Source organism: Crocodylus porosus, unplaced genomic scaffold, assembly GCF_001723895.1.
Source record: "Crocodylus porosus isolate Cpor-Errol unplaced genomic scaffold, CroPor_comp1, whole genome shotgun sequence".
Classification (NCBI taxonomy): domain Eukaryota; kingdom Metazoa; phylum Chordata; order Crocodylia; family Crocodylidae; genus Crocodylus; species Crocodylus porosus.
The window spans coordinates 38,823,906-38,847,887 of NW_017728951.1; the positions used below are offsets into that span (position 1 = coordinate 38,823,906).

General features: G+C 45.8%; 1 protein-coding gene across 1 annotated transcript in view; it reads left to right on the top strand.

Moving 5' to 3' along the window:
- The first annotated feature begins 4,412 nt into the window (after positions 1 to 4,412).
- The window catches only part of TLL2 (tolloid like 2), a 184,449-nt gene continuing 164,879 nt past the window's right edge, over positions 4,413 to 23,982 (top strand). The window contains exon 1 of the mRNA XM_019555530.1: positions 4,413 to 4,491. Within this exon, the coding sequence (XP_019411075.1) occupies positions 4,413 to 4,491 (79 nt within the window). The remainder of the gene's footprint in view (positions 4,492 to 23,982) is intronic.

A 23,982-nucleotide genomic window follows, 5' to 3' on the forward strand; every position in this document is an offset into this window, starting at 1 on the left:
GAGGTAAGGGTTAATTTGGTATATAAAAGGTTTCAGTAGTCTCCTATGTGGTCATTATAGATCTTGATGCCTAAATTAGGGTGCCAGCTGTATTCTCTGTGTGGACAGAACCTGAACTGTCTAGATTTGAAATCATTGGCCTCTGTTGCAGGCATGGGTAGACAAACTCTCATCCCAGTGTATGAGATGTTTGCATTATTGTCTACTACTACTTTATGCTAGTGTAATGCTGATCACAGTACTGTAAATGTTCCATCTGTCCGTGCCCTGAAAGAAAAGGCCATGAGTGTTAGCTAAGCCTCTTCATATGCATTATTGTTACATAGGAAAAAGGAGCCACTGGGTTATACCTCATCTGAATTTACAAATTGTTCCTTCTCTGAGCGCTCCAGTGAAAATATAGGATCTGAGAAGTTCCTTGGGGTGCCCGCATTCACTGTTGCTAGCTCTGGAAGCTCAGAAATTGTGAGCTGAGCCTGAAAAAAATGAGACTGGATTAAAAACTAAGACAAAAAGATGTGGTGGTTTTTCTTTGTGTTCTGGTTGCTTGACCAGCCTTATATCAAAAATCAATTGACTGCTGAGAAATCTGAGCAGGGTGTCATCTGTTCATCTATTGCATGCCAATTTTAAATGAAATGGGATAAACTATTCAGCAATCCTGAAATTCACTCTCCAATCATGCTCATTCATTTTGCAAATAGTTTCTTTGACTTTTTTTTAAATTCAAGATCATTGAACATTTGTATCTTCCAGTGTGGCAAAATTCATGAGGATTTTAAATGACCTTTGAAATGGTGGCTAGGCCTAAATGCAGGGTGGCACCAATATATATACACTACTGCAATTCACTGTAGATCTCTACATTAAAAGGCAGTTTCTATCAGTTAAACAGGAGTGCGTTTTTAGTGGTGCCTTTCTTAAAGCCCTGAAACATTAGAATGATTCTTGGTGTTCCAAAGTGAATTGTGGTAAATATGTCCATGTAAAACGAGAGATCATCGGGATTTCTTTACATCAAGGAATTCCAATATCAACACTCAGTCAGCTTCTTTCCCTTAACAGACAGGAGATCTGCTCATCTGAGAAGCACTAGAGTGAACTTATGTGCTGAACAAGATAGCCTCTGCTCTGCTAACAAAACATTTTTGTGAAATTGGACTAGAGCCTTAGAGAGAAGAAATGGAAAAAGCTGAGATGGGAGGATCAAGTTAGCAGCTAATTCATATCGCAGGGCAAAAATTCAGAGGTAGTTTGGGTGTAGGCTGATGCCTGCAAAACCCATGATCCAGGGCAGCAAGGCCATTTGTCTCTAGAGAGGAAAGGATGTGGGCTTGCATACTGCAGGAGCCCCCCATGTGTGAGGAAAGCATGCACACTGCAGCCCTGTGACTCCAGTAAAACATGCCGTGATTAGGTGCAGGAGGTCATTTGCTTTTCTTGGCCGCTGTGATTCCCTGAAACCTTTTCTGTGGCCCAGAAAATATCCGACTCTTACTAGTCTGGATTACTGAGATGAGTAAGGTAATTGTAGCACACCTTTTTACCCCAATGGGCTTGCTATGCAAGTGGGACAAGGCAAGCCAACGCACCCAAACCCCAGGCCTTGCATTCTTCTGTATGGGAAAACACTAAGATTATTAATGATGAGAAGATGGCACCAGGAGTGTTGGGGATGGGAAAGGGCTCCTTGGATACAAATTGGGAGAGTTTGTCAGATGTAAGCAACAGCATGGCAGAAGGTGCAAAGACAACAGATTAGGAGACCCAGAGCTGTAACTAGGGCAAGAGGCCTGAGAAGAGCTTAAGGAGTCAGGTGTATATAAGGATGCTTCAAGTGAATGTGAGTTGGAATGAAGAAAGAGCGTGTGGATAGGAATTGCATGGGGGAGGGTGATATGACTGGAGCAACATTAGAGAGAGAGATCTATCTAGGCAGGCAGAGAGCAAACCTCAGTGGCCAGAGCATGAAATGATCTGAAGTGAGAGGTTAGTAGTGAGGAACAGGTGGATCTGGCTGATGCTAAAGGGGGAAAAGGTGATTTGAATGCGGGAGAGGGGAGAAGAGACAAGGTTGATACAGATCATAGTCCTGGAGAGATGGAGAGCAGAGCTGGCAAAGCAACATAAGAAGTTAGGAGGACAGATTTACATGTGGAGTATCACCAGCCTTCCTGAGTGGTTCCCCCCCAGCCCCCAAGAAGGCTCAAGCTGCTAGTGTGAAGAGATGCCAGGAGGGTCCCTGCTTTAATTACAAAAGTTTTTGGCCCTCACAGTTGGAAAGAAAAGCTCAAAAATGCCGCCTCATTCCTGAGGTGAAGGGCAAGAACTGGGAGCAGGGATACCATCCTCTGCTCTGTGACCTCCTCTGCCAGAACCCAGACAGCTTGGAGGAGGACAGTGCTTGGCTTAAGTGCAGATGGGATAAAAGCCAGACCAGAATGAGGAAGAAAAGGAGTAGTGGGGGACAGGAGCTTGGTAGGATTGGAGCTAGCATGGTAGGGAAAGAAACTGCCTGGGGTGAGCAAAGGATGAGTCAGACTATAAGAGCTGGGGGGTGGGCAAGAGTCAGATGTGGAGAAGAACCTGTGTTGGCAAAGGAGTTGGATATTGGGAACCGGTGAGGAGGCAAATGGGGGCCTAGGGTACAGCTCTGGAGTTGAGTTAGGGTTGTATAGTGAGGGATGCTGTTGCTTCCAGGACCCATATTTGTTGCAGAAGTTGGAAGGCAGGTCGTGAAAAAGGCAGGCGATAAGAGGGTAGGATGACTGTGTGGTTACAGTATCTGAATGCTGCCCCGCAGAAGTGGATTCTGTGCCTGCCTCTGCCAGAGAGGGATCTTGAGAAGAAGAAATAAAATGACAAGGCGCTCTGATACTGTCGTCTACAAGCCAGCCTGTGAGGAAATTCTAATAACCTGTCTTCATAGCAGGGTTTGGCTAGTGTCCAGTAAATAATGTCTTGGGATGTGTAGTGAAAACAAAATATCAAATAATTGCTGCTTCATTGAGCACTGTCCATCCTGTGCCTCAGTTGAGGCCTATGGAAAAGGGAGATATTATTGCTGTCCAGGCAACCTCAATTCCTAGATTTCCTAACTCAAGAGCACTTGACTCTGTGACCTGAATTTTTTAACATAGTTTTTCATGAAATTTCCATGGGTTAAAAAAATGAAACAAACTTCCATTGTGTGGAGTTGTATTGACATGGGTGATTAGTAGTGGTAGTCCAGTTTGGTCTGCAGTGTATAGACTGCTGTCACTTGAGCTACCAGACCAACACTAGGAGCAGTAGTAGGCTGTCCAAGGGGGATGAGGTACATGCCTCTTGTCAATGGGTTTTAACTTTCAGCACAGATGGGGTAAGACTGGGGAATTTTTATATTCTAGGTATGGTAGGGGAGTGTCCTCTAACAGTTGGAGATCCCTCTGCCCTGTCCTTTCCCTTCTTCTCTGTTCTTGTCTCCACCCTCTCCTGACTTCAATCCAGTCACAACTTTTTTTTCCCCAAGGCTTCTCATTTGATTTTACTCCCCACTCACAGACTCCATCTCCCTAGGCAGTCATTTTTCTCTCCTAAGATACCTTATCCCAATCTGTTCCCTCTGCTACCTTTCCCAAGGTCCAGACTTTGCCCTGTCTTTATTTAAACCAGGAAGTTTCTTATCCTGCCTGGTAGCCTTCAGAGCGCAGGAGCTTCCTTACTCCTGTTACGATGGACAGGGCCCTGCTCCTCCCTCTGACCTGGTGAAGCATCTATCTGCATGGAGCATGCAAAGAACTGCACTGCTTAGCCCCATCCAGTCTAGATGGAAGAAGGTACAGGCAGTCCTCGACTTATGGCAATTTGTACTTGTAGCGCTCCGCCATTTACACCCATGTTATTACTTACAGCGCTGGACCCTCGCACTTACGGCGCTACAGGGAAATGTACAATGAGAAAAAGAGGGCAGTAAAACAAATATCCATGGATCAGTTTCTCAAAAAGCCATCAAGTGGCCCTAAGTCTCCCCAAAATCTCCCCCAAAAAGCCCTTCTGAATTCCAGGACCCTGATGAAGTTGTTCCTTCACCTTCCCATTAAATAAAATTTTATGCGATTAGTTACTGCATTGCTGTGTTTAATTGATTTTTATATACAGTACACTTTAAAAAGCTTTGTACTGTACAGCGTATATCATTTATAGTTGATTTAAATATGGTGTTTATGGTCATTTCTATAAGAAGTTGGGCATCAGGCCCTTGTAACCCCCTATTGTAACATTGTTTCTATGGGAAAATCAGATTCTACTTGCATCGTTTCAATTTACAGAGCCTTTTCCAGGAACATAACCCACCTCAAGTGCAAGGACTGCCTGTATATCCATGACTCCATGGCAATTCCTCCACCAAATGTTAAGCCCTTGCTTCGAATATGGAAGCACTAGAACGTCTCGGCCAAATGGCTGGAAGAATTGAGAGCATGGACAATGTCCTTAATCTCATTCTCAGAAGTAAAAAGTCCATATTAGCTGTAATTTCCCAGAAACGTTCAGCCTGAGACATGTTTAGATTTGGACTGAGATTTCCCAAAGGTTAGTTTTGGCAAACCTATAAGCAACTGAAAACAGTGTCATATAATAGGAAATGTCAGAGCCCCTCAATTATATGCAGGGCTATAATTAAGGGCATGATTTTGAGTGCTCTTAATAGACTCTGGAATTTCAGCCTTATTTACTAAAGAGAGTCCCACTCTAAATCCTCAGTTGAGTTCACATTGTTTGTTCTGTCGGCTCCATCCCCATGTGCTACTTTCAGATGAAACCTGTGTTGTGGGAGAAAACACCCTATTGGCGTGGTTATTTTTTGAATTGCTAGATGTAGTTGCAAAATGCTTCTTTGCTTCCTCCTCAAAGACCCAATATTTGGCAGATGTGTGCTGATTTTTGATGCATTTTTCAATGGAAAATGTTGACGGCACTCATTTTGACGTGTCAAAATTAGTATGGGTAGTAAAGGAAACTTTTTTATTCTGTTCATTTATTTTTATACCATTTTACCTTAAGTATTTTTACAGTATTGAACTAGTTTGTGTCTGAATCAACATTTTGTGGGACATCTGTTCCACAGGAAGTTCAAATGGTTGTTCCAAATTGGCCTATAGCGTGGGGATTCTGTTTTCTGTTCAGCTCTAGTGTTTACCTTGATTTTGTGCATTAAAGGTGGTGATTTGTATCCTTAAACACAATATTAAAAAAAAGTTTTTAAACAGTTGTATTTTAAACACCACAGCACTGTGTAAGTGCAAAAGTACTTAGACAGCTCTTGTGCTAGAGGCAATATCTTTTATTAGACCAACTAAATAGTAGCAAAAAAATAAATTGTTTGCAAGCTTTTGGGTTCAAACACATGTCTTCAGGCAGAGCACAGTTGAAAGGTTGTAAAAGTTCTCCCAGGTAGAAAAGAAACTTAATCTTGTAAAGGATGTTGTGGTTCCCCTGGGTTTCAAACTCCATTTGTGTAAAAGTAGATTGTGACACGGCTTGTCTTGTAAGCAAAGGAAAAGTTAAAACCAATGTCCTTTTTGTCCAAACAAACTGGAATATACAAAGGCAATACACATACATAATTGAAAAGTACTTTGGAATTTAAACAATTCATGCAACTTTATTAAAGTAATAGATTTTGCAAAACACATAAGTAGACTTGTTTTCCATTTATCACTCTTCTGAGGAAAGACCGAGGGAACTGGGCTTATTTAGTTTAGAGAAGAGGAGACTGCGAGGGGACTTAATAGCAACCTTCAACTGTTTTAAGGGGGGTTTGAAAGAGGATGGAGCTGGACTGTTCTCAGTGCTGGCAGATGACAGAACAAGGAGCAATGGTCTCAAGTTGCAGCAAAGGAAGTTTAGGTTAGATATTAGGAAGAATTTTCTGACTAGGAGGGTAGTAAAACACTGAACAGGTTACCCAGAGAGGTCGTGGAAGCTGAATCCTTGGAGGTTTTTAAGACTGGTAGACAAAGCTTTGGCTGGGATGATTTAGTTGGGGATGGTACTTCCTTGAGCAGGGGGTTGGACTAAATGATCATCTGAGGTCCCTTCCAGCCCTAACTTTCTATGACTCTGCCTTTCAGTTAAGTCCACTAGGGAGAGAAAATTCTATTATAATAGCTGACGTATTTCTGTACATGAAGTAATGCTGGTCTTTATGCATGTTGTAAGCAGCAGTCACTGCCATGCTGCTATAAACCATACCTAAGTATTAAAAGTGGAGCTTATGTTCACCACGTTTCTATATTACTTTAAGGATGAAGACTGACCTTAGTAAATAAATTAACTGTTGAATTTGACTCAGCTTGAGTTACTCATTTGGAATATTTCCTGTGGTATTGATCACTCCTTTTGAAAAATGATACTGAAGGGTTGCAGTCCACCAGAGAGATGCATACACAACCAGGAATAGGAAGCGAGGTTGGCTTAGCAGGTCAGTTTGGTCAGGGCAGGCAAGATGCATAGTTGATCTCAGGTATGGAAACTGCAGTGGTTTAATGGCCTGTAGTGTTGGGCTTGGACGTGGTTAGTAGCTGTGGAGGAGGCACTCCTAGTACTAAGATCGGTGCCACCAGTGGCATGCCAAGCGGAGAGGTGGACTTAAAGGAGATGTAAATCAGCCTACCTGGTTGCGATTGTGGCAGAAAGCCACCTTGGTTTCTCCCCCAAATCTCTGCCCTCTGACAATGTGATAAAATCTCTGTGCTGTGACCATTTGAGTAGGGTGGGCCCAGCAGAGGAGAGACACCTTTACCCTATCTCCTTAGGTAACTTGAGCTGGCTGCATTCCTGAGGGAGGGGGGAAACCTGCTCCCTCTGCCCACGTGACTGGTACCTGGGTGAGGGGCATCTGCCTGGTGGGCTGGAATCTGCCCGGTAACAGGTGAGGTATTTCAAATTGGTTGCCTTACACCCAACCGGGGCTGGCCTCCACTGGAGCAGGTGAATGAGGTCACAGGGGCTATATAAGTTAGGACGGGCGAGGAGGCGGTCTCTTCGGCCATGAGGTGAGGCTGGAGCCATGAGGGGGGGACTCAGAGGAGTATAAACATCTGAAAGGGCCCTCTCCCCCAAAAACGCGTGAACCAGGAACAGCCGGACGCTAGAAAGGATCTCACCAGCCTCTGGATGAAGCGTGTGAGTAAGCTACTCGAGATCTGATAGATATCTAGCTGGCAGTAACTCAGATGCATGATCAAAAGGCTACCACAGCCAGACTGTTTGCTCTTTAGGATTTCTAGGATATTGCTCAATCTTGTACCCTATTTTCACCCTACCCCTATAACCAATAAAGTCTTCCTTTGTGACTGGTGTGGGAGGCTTATTGAGGGGTGGGTCTAAATTATGCCTAAGAGACCCCTTAGGTCTGCGGACTAAGGGAGACTGTACTTTTTGGGGAGGTGGGCGGCTCAACGCAGGAGCACCCCCTACTGGCCCACCACAGCGATCACTTACATCCCTTGCCGAGCTCCCCGGCATCAGCAGCAGGGTTGGTGAGGTCATTCAGAAGAAGTTAAACATGATGTTAGTTCAATGATTCTCAACCCAGATGCTGTGGGACCCTGTGGTGCTGTGCCGCAGCCCCTATGGGAGGAGGTAAATGCTCTCCTCCCCTATCTGGGACCGTACATCTGCCCCAGCTACTCCAGTTGCACCTGTGGCTGCTTCTCTGAGGACTGTCACTATGGCCTTCCCCACCCCCAGGCAGCCTCTGTGCTGGCCCCCCCTGATCCCAGCATCATGCTCCACTCTTCCCACTTCCCCTGGGCCAGCAAGAGGGGCTGCAGGAGTTGTCACCAGCATGAGACCCTGTAGGAGAAGCCTCAGCACCCCTTGTTTCCTGAGGTTCAGAGCAAGGGTGAGGAGGGAGCAGACAGTGGAAAGAGTAGACCACAGCAGAGTGAGGTCCTGCCCCTGCTGCCTGCAAGTGGTACCAACTAGATCAGTGATTCTCAACTTCTTTAGCCTCAAGGCCCTTCCATATGTCTTCTGAATTTAGGGCTGTCTCAGTAGTTTTCACTTGAGGTGCTGTGAAATCAGAAAAGTTACAGTAGGGGCCTGGAGGATGAGAAGGCTAGGAGGGGTTGGACTTCCCTCATGTCCAGTTTAGGACTCTGGTTCTGTGAACACCACACTGTGCCACTGACCAGTCCTCCAGGTGACTGCATTGGCTTACCAGCCACCAGGATGTTCCTGGTGCAAGTTTCTTTTGGTTCTCAGAAGTTTTAATTTGCAGGAACGGGGGCTTATAGCTGTTTGTACTACTTGACACAATAGAACTTTTTTCCATTATCGAGGTATATGTGTACTGTGGTAGCCAAGAAGAAATAAAAATTATTGCTCAGTGAATTTTGTCCTTGATAAGGAGCTTTCTTCATCACTCCTAGGCTGCACCTGGGAAAGAAGAGATGAGACTGATCTCCCAGACTGCCACAAATGAGGCCCCTTGAACTGAAGCCACTTACTGCTCTACTGTTAGTACTGGGAGAAGATTTTGCTGCATGCCACTTCTGACAGGACAGTGATGGGTTGTGCAGTTTGGAGGATTGCATGGATTTTAACGTCTAATCTTTGCCTAAACTTGAAAGCGAGGATTTTTTGTCCATGTGACTATTGACCTGATGCCTCCTATCCATTTTCTTGTACATCTAAACATGACTTAAAAGATTCATTGGCTTTGTCAGTAACCTCTTCTTATGGTGGGGAAATGATTTTCCATCACACAGTTAGATGCTGCTGCTTTTTTTTCTGTTGTGCCATATAGTCTCTCTTTTTTTTGTGCTATGTTTAAGTAATAATAAGATATATAATGGGATATGCTAGCGTATTGCCACCTCCCAGAAACTAAACCCCATGGGCTCCAGTGTGAAGAGTCCTGCCTTTCCTTTTGAAGGTTCGAACACTGGATATAGAGCATGTTATTCCTCAAGGTGATACTACCTTCCCCATTTCTGGGTAGAACATCCATTGGTTGAGGCTCCAGAACATTTTTGTAGACTTATACTAGCTCTTTCTAAAATAAAAATCACTTTTTGGGGGCTAAAACATTCCAGTTTTGAAGAGTTGGGTTGGCTGTTGGGATTCTTCTGAGACTCCCTGGCCTCACTATACAACAGTGCTGCATTAGTTCCCCTGTTCCAGTGCTCAGCCAGGTCCTAGAGGAGTCTTTCACCTGGAGCTCGATGCTATAGTTGCATTCTCCACTTTATTACAAGAAATTAACGTGGACTGGCCTGGAGGCATGGCTATGAGGAAAGTGTAGACTCACAGGATTGGGGATATCTAGGTCTGTGGGCAAGGAACCACAGCAGGAAATGCTTTGAATTACTTAATGTAGTTCCTGGGTCTTGGGTGAAGTAGAATTTGCTTGGACCGCGGCAAGAAGTCACACAGTTGAACCTGGCCCATAATACTTCTCACCTGGTGGGGGGTTCTGAACAGAACCTCTGTTTACATTTATCTGCCTTTGTGGAATAGGTCATGTGAATGGCTTTGGAGTGGAGCACATGGGGTGTGACTGCCCGTGCCTGTTATATGGTGTGAATGAGCTGTGCTTGGAGCATGTGTGAATAAAATGATCAACCAAGATGTCTTCACGTGAATTGGAATCTTTTTTAATGGCTGGCAGATGGGTATATTGGCCAAGGATACTGGATCCTCTTCTGGAGGAGGACCTAGATAGGGTGACCCATGCATTTGTCCCGTCCAAGCATGTTAGCACTTGCCACCTTGCACTGGCCAAGAAAGCCACCTGGGATGTTTAAGTCAGTCTGTATGAAATACCTCATTCACTAAGGGAAGCATCTTCAAGAACATACCCCATGCATGTTCTCTTGACTGTCTTTGGCGCCCTAGGTCCAGAGAAGCTTCTGTTCCTCATTTATGAAGCTCTAAATGGGCTGGGATGTTGGGCAGAGGCAGGGTGGGGCAGAGCTGAGCACAGCAGCTCAACGGGTCGTGTCTCTGTCCATGCCTCAAGATGGCAGATGCATTCATCAGAGATCACTAACTGAGGGAGCTGCCAGCAACCTTTTGAGAGAGGGAGGGAGAGAGAGACGGGGTGGGGAGTGATGCTTGGCAGAACTTCTCACTGCAAAGCCCTTGTAGGCTATAGAGAAAAGCTTTCTGCCCACCCTGGAGCCCAGACACTTCTAGGTGTGAGCTATCCTTGCTCAGAAACCCTTCCCTAGCAGAAGAGTGAGGATCTCAGCTGTGCTTAGGGGCTCAATAGTTGTCTAACCAGTCCAAAATGAATATGGAGAAGCTTTACTTGCATATCCTATCTGAATGGCAGTGTCACTGCCTGCATGTCATGGTGATGAACAGTTTGGGAAAGCAGGCAGTAATTAGAGTAGTTACAACTTGCCACTTCTTAAATTCCTGTTTCAGAGGGTTGGAATGGATAGTTTTGATGTGAGAGAGGAGTTTTCAAGTAGGATTTGCATGAGGAAAGAGGAGGCTGCTGTGTACAGAGTGATGAAAGAAGCTCTTTCAGGAATGCTTGGATTAGTACTTCTCATCTTTGAAGTGCCTTGATAGATCTAACTTATGTCATCACGGTGGGGAGAGGTGAGGAAGTAATGTACCGGATTTATAACTGGGGAAACATTGTAAGTCCAGACTCTTCACAGACTAGTATGTATGTATGTTTTGAAGACTGTGGTCCTTATTTAGCACTCTTCGTCCAAACCCCACACATTCCAGGAGGCGAGTCAACCTTTTCCCACAAAATCGACTAATGTCAAAATCCCAGTTTATTGCAGTAAAGTGTGCCATCTTTTTGTTTGCCTTCTGGGTTTTTGCCTCAAAGATTCTTGTTCTAAAGCTTCCCAATCAGTCCTGGGAAGCAAAATGAAAGCATAAATTATCACATGAATGCTTGACTCCAGAAACTGGGGCCTTAGGAAAAACATTGGGAGACTCCTGACTAAATCGAGTGCCTTGGCAACATTGCAAAGTGCAAAGTGAAGCAGAGAGTCCTAAAGGCCAGCTGAAGTCCTTGCTGAGTATAAGGTTTTATCCTCTCTTTAAAATATATCACTTCTCCATGAGCATTTGTTTTTCCCATGTGAGCAAATGGACTAGAACTGGGTTACCAGGCCTATGCTCAGACGACCACTGGAACATGTCTCTGTCCAGCCCAGGTGGGTGCCCAGCGTAGCTGACCATTATGCTCAGCTTTGGCATGTCTGGCTTTTCTTCCTTGCCAGCAGGATACTCTGTTCTGAGGTCTGCCATGCTGTAGTAGAAAACCTAGGTGACTGTTGCTTGCTTATAGGCTGGTCTAATGCTCTTATGTGTTTGCTATGGTAGCAAACCTACCTGGTCTGGAGAAGTTGGAGGCAAGATGTTTGTGGAGCAGAGTGTTTCTAAAAGGGGTGACAGATGCAGGAAGTTCTGTGCATCCAAAGGCCCTTGTTGTTCTGAAAAGCCTGCAGGCAAACTTCTGCCTGCCACAAACCCTGGTTCTTGCTTTGTCTCTGTTCCAGCCCCCTCCCCAGTTTTGCTAACACACATGAATGCAAAGTCCTAAAATTTAGGTTCATGGTTCCAAAGTTCATGGTCCTGAGAATAAACAAAAAAACTATTGTGGTTGCAGAGAGCTGGGTACCCCATTAACCCAGAATCATGAATATTTATAGTGCTGTGTCACAAAGGAACATAGAGACTATATTGTATTTCCTATAACTTTATTTCCATGGCATCTTTTCTTGGTGGGTCACTTTAACGTAAGCTTTGCTTATTTAGCCGCACACTTTAAGCCGATTAACTTTTTACTAATAAAATGTGTGTTGACTCCCTTTGTCCAAGCCTCTGTTTGTTTGTACCTACACTCCTGTGACAAAGAGTCACAGAGAACTGCTTTAAGCCTTTGCTAAATTCCCCCCTGCTGGAGGCTTATGAACTAAATGCGCCTGGGTGTGATTTCTGTGTTACATTCTTGAGGCAAAGCAGAAAAAGTGTCCTGTGAGGCAAAGGCTTTTGGATGCTCGTTTGTTTCTGTAACCATCCGTGATGCTTCCAGTGAAACAGCTTTGCCAGGAAGGATTCTTTCCATTATTACCTTTGTGTATGGTGGGAACATGTAGGATGGCTGGTGTAAGAATAAACCAGGAGATTGTTGCTAATGGAGGGAAGCCAGGGAAACGTTCCAGCTATGAATATTAGTCCGTGGCTTTTTGAGTTCAGTCATTCCCCAGCAAGGTAAAGTATTTCCCTTTCTCTGCTCTTTCTTGTTTTCTCTCCTGTAGTTTGACTCCCCGTTGGCTATCTGTATCACAAGACTTTAAGAACCAGATCGTATTCCACCTATTAGTTTCTTACAAGTGATCCTATTCCACTCTGCTCAAATCCTTGAATAACAATATAAAAGGTAGGTGGATCCTCCTTTTATAGGTGGATTCCCTACTGCTCCTTTGTGACTGTCCTAAAGCTAAAATGATTCTGTGTTACAAGCAGGTGCTTTAACCATTTTTCAGAGACTCGGTGCAAGATAGGATCACACTTGGTTACCTAATGGGTGGAGCAGGGTCTGACCCTCAGTAGTTAATGTTGATTCTTTACTCTTCTTGGCATCTCACAATTAAATGGATGCCTCTGTACAATGGGAGATGAAATTTATTTTTCTCATGTTTAAAATGCTTTGTAGCCTGTAATGGTCACTCATAGCTGTTGTTTGGCCAGCAAAGACTCTAGGGCCAGGTGCAGGCGTTATACCAGTAAGTATAAGCTATCAGAAACTGGTCTATACCCATAACTGAACAGAAATTCGGTGTACACAGACTGGGTTCTGCCATTTTTAAACCAGTCTAAGATTTCCACTCCCCTCGCCCAAAGGGCAAATGTGTGTGCTACTGATCTAAACTACAATGCTTAGGGAAAACTGTGCAACTTGGACTGATTCCACTATGGGCTTTTTGAATGTCTGTACCTAGCCGTGTTCAGATTCTTAAAGAGAATTAGGAGTTTAATGATGCAGATAGCTTCGAAAAGTCCTATGAAGTTCCTTATTCTCTCTCTTTGATTGCAATAGGAAGTAGGTACCTAGGTGTTTCTAAACTCCTAGCTGTTGCTGTTTTCAGAATGGGAGGTGGGAAAGGGAGCAGAGGGAGTTCGGTCTGGGTTTTTTTTCAGCCTACGCTAGAAAGTGGGGCAGGTGGATTGGAGCCACTATAACCCAAGGAGATCCAGAGCAGTTCAGTTATTTGAACTAAAAAAAGAATCCCTTTCCTATGTGGAGAAAATTCTTGTGGCCTTTTTCTTTTTTTTTTAATGTCTCCCAGCCCCACCACGTGTGAGGCCGAGAGAGGTAGGTGTAGTTGGGAAAAGTGTCCTTGGTATTTCTGATGGTTTCATCTCACTCACTTTCTATGCCTCTGGAAGGCATTTGCTCTATACATATTGTGGGTTTTGCATATATATTTGGTGTCTCCAAAAACAACGTAGCTAAATGAGGCTGTGCACATGTACCCAGCGAGTTCAAATGCAGTTGGTCTGTGCCTGATCTCTGCAAAATCTCTTACATTGCCCACCATCTTTGAAAATGTGGGTGCTTCTAATGGGCTTCTTATGAAAAAAATGGGAAGTTGAGTGCTCCCACCTCTTTCTTTACAGGGACACTAGTCATTCTCTCTCTGGTAGGAAAGGGGGAAGGTGCCAAAAAACCTATACACTTGTTAAGTTATGTTTATTGCTATAGTATCTGCACACTTTCCAATAGTGTATGAAACAATGGGTCTAATGCCCCTCACAAGTGGCTTTCCTCCCAGGGAGAGGATTGTACAGTGGAGTTTGGTCGGACCTTTTTAAAATTATGTTTAGTTATGTATTCATAGTAGGTGAGGCATAGGTCAAAGAAGTATGCTTTGCACGTGGACTGAAAGGAGCTGAAATTTGTGATGGGCCCTTTGTTTTGTGGTTCCAGTTCATTCAGAGTCTTGGATTAGGCCCTGAAAAATGTCATTGTACAGAAATGAGCTGTATCTTCCTGTGGGAAGTTCTGTTGCATCTGGTCTTCAACCCAGAGCTGTAGTTGATCTTTTAGGTATCTTGAATTCAGGCTATTGAGTGCCTTGATGATAATATCAGGGACCAAAAGAGTAAAGGGGTCTTTAGGTTCCAGGCAGGAGATCCAGATATCTTTTGGAGCCATATCCTGGTGGACTGCTAAGAAGGAACACAGCTGGAGCAATAAATATGACATTCACTTGTAACGATAATGACATAAATAATGGGCCCAGTAGATGGGGACATATATCAATGATCTCAGTCACCTCCTTCCTTTGGGCAACCTCAGAATATAGCTTTTGGGAAGTCCTTCTGTTCCAAATTACTTCTGCAAAGTACTGAAAGGCTTCTTTCTACCACCTTCTTTATCAGCATGTGTGAGGCCACCTGAGTGTAATGATCACTGGGTTCAGTAAACACAGGCATACAATTAATAAAAATAATTCACAGTGAACTTTATTGTGGAGTAGTAGGCAACCTCTGCAGACCTTTTGTCTGGCTGTAACTAGCCATTACCTGAGAGACATCGCTCACTTTTAAATTAAGGAGTGTCTATAATTTATAACTGCACTGCACTGAAGAAGCTTTAGTGAGGATTATGTGCAATATAGTATCTGGCGCATATACATATGCAAGTGCTGATCACCAGTTGGAAACAGCCAGGATGCCAACACCGTTATAAAGCTTCCATCTTGTTCTCTAAAACCTGTTTTAATTTTTGTGAGTCTTTAGCTGTTAATAGTTGCAGAGAACAGTGGAAAAGGATTGTAACCAATGTAGGGAGCCTGGGACAGCAGCAGTGAGGTGCTAGATGCCCAGTAATGACAACAACGATGATGATGGTATAAGATCAACCAAGTGGTTATTTCATTGCTTATATGAGCAGGAGGATCTACCAAAGATCTGCTGCATTTATGAGCATCATCTCATTTGGGTACCACAAATAAGTGTCATTTAGATGAGTTTTTCTTGCTCCTCAAGGAAGGAGCTGGACCCCGTGGATTCTGTGGGCACATTCAGATCTTACCAAAAGGAACCAGAATTTTAGGGGGAGGGATTACAGTCATATTTGGTCAGTCAGCAGTGGTGATGCCTCAGGGCAGGACCTATTTTGTGTCTGGAGCTTGGAAGATTACTATCATCTTCTCCTGTCCCCCTTTCCCCTGCTTCCCTCTTGGTCCCCGGAGGCTGATATAAAAAAAATATAGATGTATTAAAGCAAAGCCTGTTGGGTTTGATGCAGGGATCACTGTGTGAAATTTTGTCATGCAGGAGGTTAGACTTAAGGCTGTACAACTTCGGAGTGGTCAGGAGCCACACCAGCATGGGCTGTGGGCCCACTAGGCCACATGCCATGAGGCACCCCCTTCCTCCCTGGGCTCCCCTGCAGGGTGCCCTGCCCTGTCCCCCAGGGGTAGGGGCAGGAAACTTAAGACAGAGGACAGGGGAGCCCAGAGACCCTGGGGGAGACGGCAGCCAGAGAAGAGTGAAGAAGTAGTGCTTTTATGCACTTATTCCCACATTAGCTGGTACGTATTTAAACACACATAGATGCAGAGCAGTTCCATGACATTGTGAATGGAAAGTCAGTCTTATAGCGCGAAGCTAACTCCAGTTTTAACTATGGAGACACTAACCCCTGCAGTATAATGCAGTTTCCTTTCTATAGCCTTGGATCTAGATGTATTCGACTCAGAAGTAAAGACTTCCCCTACTGGGACACAGTAAAGTATGTTCCAACTGTGCCATACAGGCTAAGTATTTGTATGTTTCATTTACTAAAAGAAGCACTTGCACAAGAAAACAAAGCCACTTGTGTGCACTGATCATGATTTTAAAGACGCCTAGAGGATCTGTTTTTGTTATAGGAGCTGTAGTAAATCCAAGTGCCTTGCCACCTGCAATCAATCACAGCTGATTAAAACAATCCCCACCCTTCAGATTAGGGCTATTAGAGTAATAACAAAAATTTGCTGGCATATAGAGGGCACCTGTATTTCAGCTCAATTAACTGGCTCATCATCTGAATTGCAGCACGAATAGTAGGAGGCGGTCAAGTGCTCTGATCAGTAGATTCATTAACTGATAGAAGTGCAGTAAAGACTCAACCTTTTTGTATGCACAGTGGGTAGCGTAAGTATAACTAAATGGAGACTATCATGGTGCCTGAGCTTGTAGGAGAAATTGCCTTCTGTTGAGTGTTGTTTGAGAAATTGTGAGACTCTGCAGTTAGATTCTAATTGCGCGCTAGGGGGCAGAGACAAAGCTGTTCTGACACATTTAAATTTGACATTTCCACACTTCCAACTATTCAGATTTTATGCTACTGTAGCACTTTACTGATGTTCCCTTATTTTTTAAGGCAACAACTTTTTATTTTGTTAATTGGAAACCTTCTTATAAGTAGTATTCTTATGTCAGGAAGGCTTTAATGCTCTATGTGCCACCTTTGCAACGAGAGAGACCCCCCCCCGGTTCTCTATCTGCAGCAAGAGTACCATTATTATGATTTTCTTGTGAATGTAGGAAACATGAATAATAGTTAACTTAAATTACTTGGCCAAGACTGCCCCATATTTTAGTGGTAAAATCTGGAGTGGAACCCTAAAAATATGGCTTGTCATCCTCTGCTTTATATAATACTGCTTCCTTGTTTTACCTTTTGGAATGCTGTTGCACCCACCTGTCCTTTTGCATGCTTCATTCTGGGCAGTGCCAGCAACTCGAGGATTAAAGATTGGCCCTGTCTCTGTCTGCCAGCTTCATGTATGTAACTAACAGTAGAAGCAGGTTTAGGAAAGTTGGTTGCAGGGTAATTGCTGTAGCCCTGGTACACCCCTGGGTGTGCCCTGATCCCAATCACAAGGGAGTGGTGAGAGGTAAGGGTGCTGTGGGAGAGGTCACTACCACTGACATGTGGCTCCCTCCTTTCTCTCTAGAGTTAGACTCCAGGCAAACTCTTAACTATTTACAGAATTTATTAACATATTATATACATAAATATAAAATTATATTTAATTTATTTTTATATACACACACGAGACATAACCAATAACCAGTGTCAGATCTTAACTGATCATTGAGAGGGGAGTCACGCCCAACCATAACAGAGAAACAATATACCCACAAAATTAAAATCAGAAATTACTTTGTTCTATGATAACATTTACCCATCACAACCAAATCATCATCAATACAATACAACATCTCAGTTACAAAATATAAGGTGCAGAGACGAGCATTCTTAATAACATCTACTCCTTAATATATCCCTGACCCATGGCAATAGAGAGTCTTCCCAACTGGGTCCCTTGCAGGGTGGGGAGGGTCTAGGAAGCACCATGGGCCCCTCCCCTTAGGCCCTTGCCTGGCTAGGGGACTGCTCATCCAGCCTCTTTTTCTGGGTCGCTTGCCCCAAATGACCTTCCCCAGTGAGACCTAAGGGCCAATGACTTGTGCTTCCTTGGGTGGCGGTGGTCAGGGTGCAGCTCAATGGCTCTCCTCCACACTGCTGCTGAAGCACCTCTCCAGGCTTCCCTGTGTTGCTAGGCTTCTCCTACCCTGTACCCTGCTCTGGGCACCGAGGGCTCTCTTCTTCTTGGCTGCTGTCTCGCTGCTGCTGCTGGCTCCTGGGTGCTGGGCCTCATGCCACAGCACCACTATTTCCTCGTGCCCTGGCTTTGGTACCGAGGGCTTTTTTAGCAAAGGCCGGGCCCTTCTGGCTCCAGCTGTCTGGCTTCATACTGGATGGCTAACCCGAGCAGCCTCTGCTGCTTCCTGGCTCTGCTCTCTTGTGCGCCGCTCGTGCACTTCCCTGCCTGGCTGCCTGCCGGAGTTACAGGTCTGAGCATCCCTGCTGCATCTCCCAAGGCCCAGGCCTGTGTGCCACCCTGCGCGCCATGGGACCCGCCAGACCTCCGGGGCTGCAGGCTCGAGCCAACACTCACAGCTCCCAGAGCCCTAGCTCTGTGTGCTGAAATGTGCACTGTGACACCTGGCCGCCCCCTGGGGTTGCAGGCTCGAACTGCCACTTGTGACTCCCGAGGCCTGGACTCCGCATACCGAACTGTGCACCATGATGGGCATGAGTGGTCTCACACCGCTCCCAGGGCCGGGTCTCTGCGCACCGTCCCTGGGCACCATCCACAGCCTGAGTGGTCTCGCGCTGCTCCCAAGGCTGCTTCTCCAGTAGCAGATTCAGAAGCCTTGGGCCTGTTGCCCACAGGGAAGAGATCCCCAGCTTTTCTCGCTCCACTCTTCGTAAGTCCCTCGCCGCGTCTCCCGCTGGTGCGCGGCACGCTGCTCTTTATATAGTCTCCAGGGCTCTGCCCCTGAAGTCTTCCAGACCTGACGGTGCTGTTGTCTACAATCAGGTCCATGTAGCTCCTCTCCCCATCCCTCAAGAAAGGGGCGTGGCCTCACTCCTCTTGCTGCCTCCTGATTGGTGGATGGGCTCCACCAATCAAACAGCAGACTCGGGAGCCTGGGCCTCAACCCAAGCTCTGAGAGGTAAGTCTGCTACATTGCAATGGATCTAAAGTGGTTTGAGTGGTAGGCAGTTCTTCTAGAAAGTGTTTTGTGGTGCATCCAGCTTTCCGTTGATGCATGTTTGTCACTGGGACCCAGATTCTGCAGGTCATGCTGTGGTCAGAATAAGCATTTTTTCCGGAGATGTTCTGCTGACCAGGTACTTGGCAAATAGCTCTTCCTATATAATGGAAACAGAATTGGTTGTAGATACCTCATACTCTTGCCTTGTGTCACTTTGGCATCATGCTCTTATGAGCGAGATGCCCTCTATAGTTTCAGGAGCCTTGACCTTTCTGTGTAGGGGCACGTGCTGATTGCCTTTGCACCTTGCTGGTGACAAAGTGTGGGGCTATGGGCAGCTATTGATGTCTATCTACAGTGCCTTCTCCAGGGATAAAGGATTATCAAAATGCCAGAAGCGTCCGAGTTACTCTCTTCTTTATACTCTAGACGCCTTCTAAATGTAATGCTGCTTTCCCCATTAATGTTGCTTCTGTTTTGCTCTTTTTCTGGGGTTTTTTGGTCACATGTGCTGTATTATAGGTGCAATTGGTAATGCCATTTACTAATGCAGGCCAATTTTTCCCATTATGTGAGTCCCTTTTTTTTCAATTGCTCATAACTTTTCCCACACTTCATCTGTTCCAGATGAAATATTTTATACTGTTTGACAGCCTCAGGCTGACAGCTTTTGGCAAACTTCAGCCAAAATGGTTCCAGTGTTTGAGAACAAGATCAATAAAAATCTTGGTGTTTACAATGGAGTTTGGCAGCCTTGGAGCAGATTAATAGAGCTTGGTCTCAGGGCACTGACTTCCTGTACCACAGCCTGGCATTCCAGAACATGGATTGCCTTCGCTTTCCTGGTTCTCATGCAGGCCTCATGCAATCTCTTCACCGGTTGGATCTGACCCATAGACTGCAGGGATGCTTGTACACGTGATGCCTTTACCATGTACACGGGGGGGAAAAATGTCACTTTGTATGGTATAATGGTGTCACACTGTACACATGCAAGAGTTTGGGGGTTTTAAATGAGTGTGTTTCATTGGAAACTAAACTACATCCTGATGCATCAAATCACAGTGAAGCAACTGTCAGCTTGCCCCCCTTGGCTGTGCGACTGGCAACCAGGCTCCACAAAAAAAAAGGATCAGGACCCCTGCTGTTTGCCGTCAGCAGGGTCGTCCAGCCAGCAGGATGCATGGGGCTACCTGAGAACAGTCTGGCTTGCCTATGGGGCAGTGCAGGAGGGCAGTCGAGTTTGCTGGTGGTGGGGCTGATGCACTGGGGACCGGAAGCTCGGGTGGGCTGCTAGCTGGCTGAGTGCCGCTTGGAGGCACCTGATCCAACACTTCCCTGAGCTTGCCTGGGCTTCCAGTGCTGTATGTACCATCCCTGCTACCTTCTCCAGCTGCCAGCAAACCCAGCCACCCTCCTGCCGCATTCCCATGCTGCCCCTGGGGCAAGCCAGCCCACTTCCGGGGGGGCCCCCAGCTGTCCTGCCGGCCATAGGAGCCTGCTGAAGGCAGAAGCGGCAAGGGACCTGATCCGTTTCTTGTTTGGTTTTTTTGTGGGGGGGGTTGGCGGAGTCTGCCCACCTCTCCTGCAGTTGGTGGCTGAGCTGTCGGTGGGCTGAGCAGCCCCTGAGCTGCAGAGGGCCCAGGTCCTTCCCCTCATAGTAGCAGTGCCCCCTGGGGCTGCCCAGAAGGGCTGCTAGCAGGCCAGGTGCTGTCCCAGTTTGGAGGGCAGCACCCAGCCCAATCTAACTGTTCCCCGAGCCCACCCACTGAAAGCCTGCTGGGCGCTGCTCCCTGGGTGGGCTCGGGGAACCGTTGGATCGGGCTGGGTGTTGCCCTCAGAACTGGTTCAGCACCTGGCCTGCTAGCAGCCCTCCTGGGTGGTCCTGGTGGGTGCTGCTACCATGGAGGGAAGGACCGGGGCCCTCTGCAGCTCAGGGGCCGCACGGCCTGCCGACAGCTTGTGTGCTTGCTGCAGGCAGTCTCCAGCTCTGGCCAAAAAGAAAAAAGAAAGGATTGGGCCCCTTGCCTTAACGTGACAGAAAAATTGAAATGGTGGGGCTTCAATTAAAAACCCACTGTTTCAATTTAGGAGGCATAGAATAAAGCTCTGAGGACTAAACCCCCATCGCATATACAAGCACCCTACATTGCCAGGCCCTGGTTTACCATTTTAAATTCTGACAAGTTTTTCTCTGTTTTTACCCCCAGCTTTGGAGCAGGGATTGGCACTTTGGTAGGGTGGGGTAGGCACTTTGTTTCAGGGACGTGGCTTTTTTGACTCTGCTGAAAATCTGTCCAAATTCAGCCAAAGTATTTAAAAAAAAAAAAAAAAATCAGGTGCAAATAGTGATCAGCAGAGACTTAGATGTTTTCATACTAGGTCCTTGAAGATGCTGTCCCTGCTCTGCAGACTCTAGCCTGGGCTTGGGGAGGACTTCCCCCATCAGCTGCAGTCAGGTGCTAGGTTTTGTTGTCTGAATGAAGGACAGAGAGCCTGTCCCCCTTGTGTTTTTTTTTACTGGCCGTCCCTGCCAGTCCCAGGTGGTGAAGAGGAGGAATCTGTCTGTTAAATGCAGACTGAACATGCATTAGGCTTGTAGGCTGGAAGAGAGCAGGGGGGTGACTGGGATTGAGTAATGGTGGAGGGAAAAGGGAAAATGGGATGGAGAATTGGTGGGGAAGGGGAAGAATGAGGTTGGGTGGGCAAGGGAAGTGGGAGCCGATATACCAGAAGTGGACTGAGCTCAGAGGAAGAGCCAGGAGAGAGGGGGAAAGGCGGAAGACTCTCTGCCCGCTAGCACTTCCTGCTAACAAGAGCTTGGAATAGATCCTGAGATCCCTGGGTTTTACCATTCCTCTGCTGGCAGCAGGTATCTGTGAAACCCAGAAACATCCCTATCCCTAGTGCTGATCTGTGCAGTGTGATGACCTGCTGCTGCTGCTGCTTACAGATGTCTGTACAGCAGGCCTATGGGGTTCAGCTCGGTGCAGAAGATCCTGCAGGGGTGTCAGAGTGTCATCACAAGACTTCTTGTTGCCTTTTAAAAATAAATCTAAGAAATTCCTTGTGCAGAATGATCTAGGAGAACATTTGGGCTGGCAAGACTAACCTTGTTAAAATACCAGAATGAAGATTGCCTGTGCAACCTTTTTTGCCATGTACATATGTGAATGCAATAGTCTCAATTACACGATCACATGAGCCTGCTCTGGGGATCAATCAGGGCTGTATAGGCTTCTGTCTACCTTGCCTCATTTGTTGCAGAAGCGTGGAGCTGCATCATGAAGCAAGCTGTGGATTGTGGTAAGAGAAGGAAGGGGCTTGTGCAAAAGCCAGTTGAATATTGTCTCATCTTGCCTTTGTCACAGAGCACCTGTGTGGTGCTGGGCAAGTCACTTAAACCAGACCTCTCCCAGTTGGTCACCGATGGAGGGTTCCTTGTTCCCTGGCTGCCTGAAACCCTTATAAAAATTACCCCCCTGCCTGACTGAAAGGCTTGTGTGGTTTGATGTCAGAAGTGCTGAGCACTTGCAATCAATGGGAGCTGGGCTTGAATATTGGAATGAGCTGTTGTGTTAAGTGCTCTGAAAAGCTGGGTGCAGGTATCTCTAACTGAACACCTGAAATCAGTGTGTACTTGTGACCTGACCAGGTCTAAGTTCTCCACCTGTAAGATGGTGATAATACCCCTTCATTTCCCTGGGGCCTTTTATGTTTGTGAAGACTTTGCAGGCCCCAGTGATTAATACCATTGAAAAGGTAAATGTCAGCTTTGTCTTTATAACAGGGCATGCCTAGTGTGCAGTACATCAAGCAGGGGACACCTGTTGAGTGAGAACAGAAAAGAGAGGATTAAGCAAATAGTTTCTGTCCTGTCCTGGGGACCTTGTGGGTGAGGAGTGGGTGGCATGTGGCATATAATCATGGAACCTGAGAGGTTAGCAGAATTCATATCAATAAGTGGGCAGAGTTAAGGTTGCCAGCAGCTTTAATCCTGGTATTTCTTAACATTTCTGTGCTTGGGACTGTAACCTAAAGGTTGTTTTAATGTTCTTTTTGTATATATAATTTTTATAGGCACAACCATGGTTTTACACTGTCTTTACCAGTGTCATAAAGGACATTTAAACTGCAAATGATTTCTGGGCACAAATACCCATTCTGTTCCAGTGCACTCTGCTTTTAATTACCACAAGTATTTTTCATTGGAAATAAACACCTCTGGATCTTCTTCTTTTCTTTTCTCTTCTTCTTTTGTTTTCTTTTAAATCTCTAATATGCCAGCTCCCATTAACACAAAGGCTTGGGTGTTTGATAGAAGTGGCCCCCAATACTATACTTCATGATGATTGCATTAAGGGGTATGAGGTTACCTATACCACTTCCTTTAGGGAAACTACTCCAGGGCTCTTTATTACTCTTTATTACTGCATCCAAATGCTATAGGATAACTCCTGTGTCAGTGGTGGGGGTTATTAAGGTAGTGGCTACTGTGTTAGTGCAGGGTCCCTTCAGCCCAAATGACTGAGAAAAGTATAAGGCAGCTGAATAAGCCAGCTGCTTCTAGTGCCCTGAGAACCCAGTCAGTGGCATGAGTTCTTGTTGTTTAATGGGGTTCAGCGAGTGGTGGCTTTCAACCACTAGCCAGTTAGTGAGTGCCTATAGAAATGTGCAGCTGGCTTGATGGGTTACATGCAAATCATATGCATCTTTCATGAATAAGAGCTGATAAGTTATGGAAAACATATGTGGTAACTTCTGCACTTTACCCTGTGATATGTTACAGAGGGTGGTGCAGTCTGCCACTGCAAGTGGGTCAAGGTGATAAAAATTTCCAGGAGGGAGAGCTTGATGCAGGCCTGAGGAGCTAGGAATTAGAGTGCTGTGATGAATCTGAGTAAAGGAGTCCATCTGTCTGGACTGACGGGCAACTGATGAATACCAGTGTGCAAGTGAATAACTGGGAATAATTCCCAGTGATACCTTGTGAACCAGCAGTTTAAATATTTTATTCCCTCTAGCAAAGCCCCATGAAACGAGACTGGAAAGAGAGGACGGGTGGTCTCTGCTCCCAGAAGCTATCTGCAATTCTGCTGATTACCACAAACTCCAGTGGGAGCTCTGACCTAGTGGATGGAGTCAGGGTGAGAGAGTCCAGAGACCTGGGTTTTTCTTAGCTGTACTATGAAGTTGCTAAGGCCCCCTCTATTCCCTCCTTGATCCTTGGGCTCTTCCTAAAAGAATAGAACGAAATGCTGTGACTGAATTGGATCGCGTGGAGGGAACAATTCCTTATTATAGTGAGAGGCCACAGTGACCTAATAGGATGCTTCCATCCTCTGGATGTCATGATTGTACGCTGCTTCCCAGCAGGAGGCAGCATTTGGAATG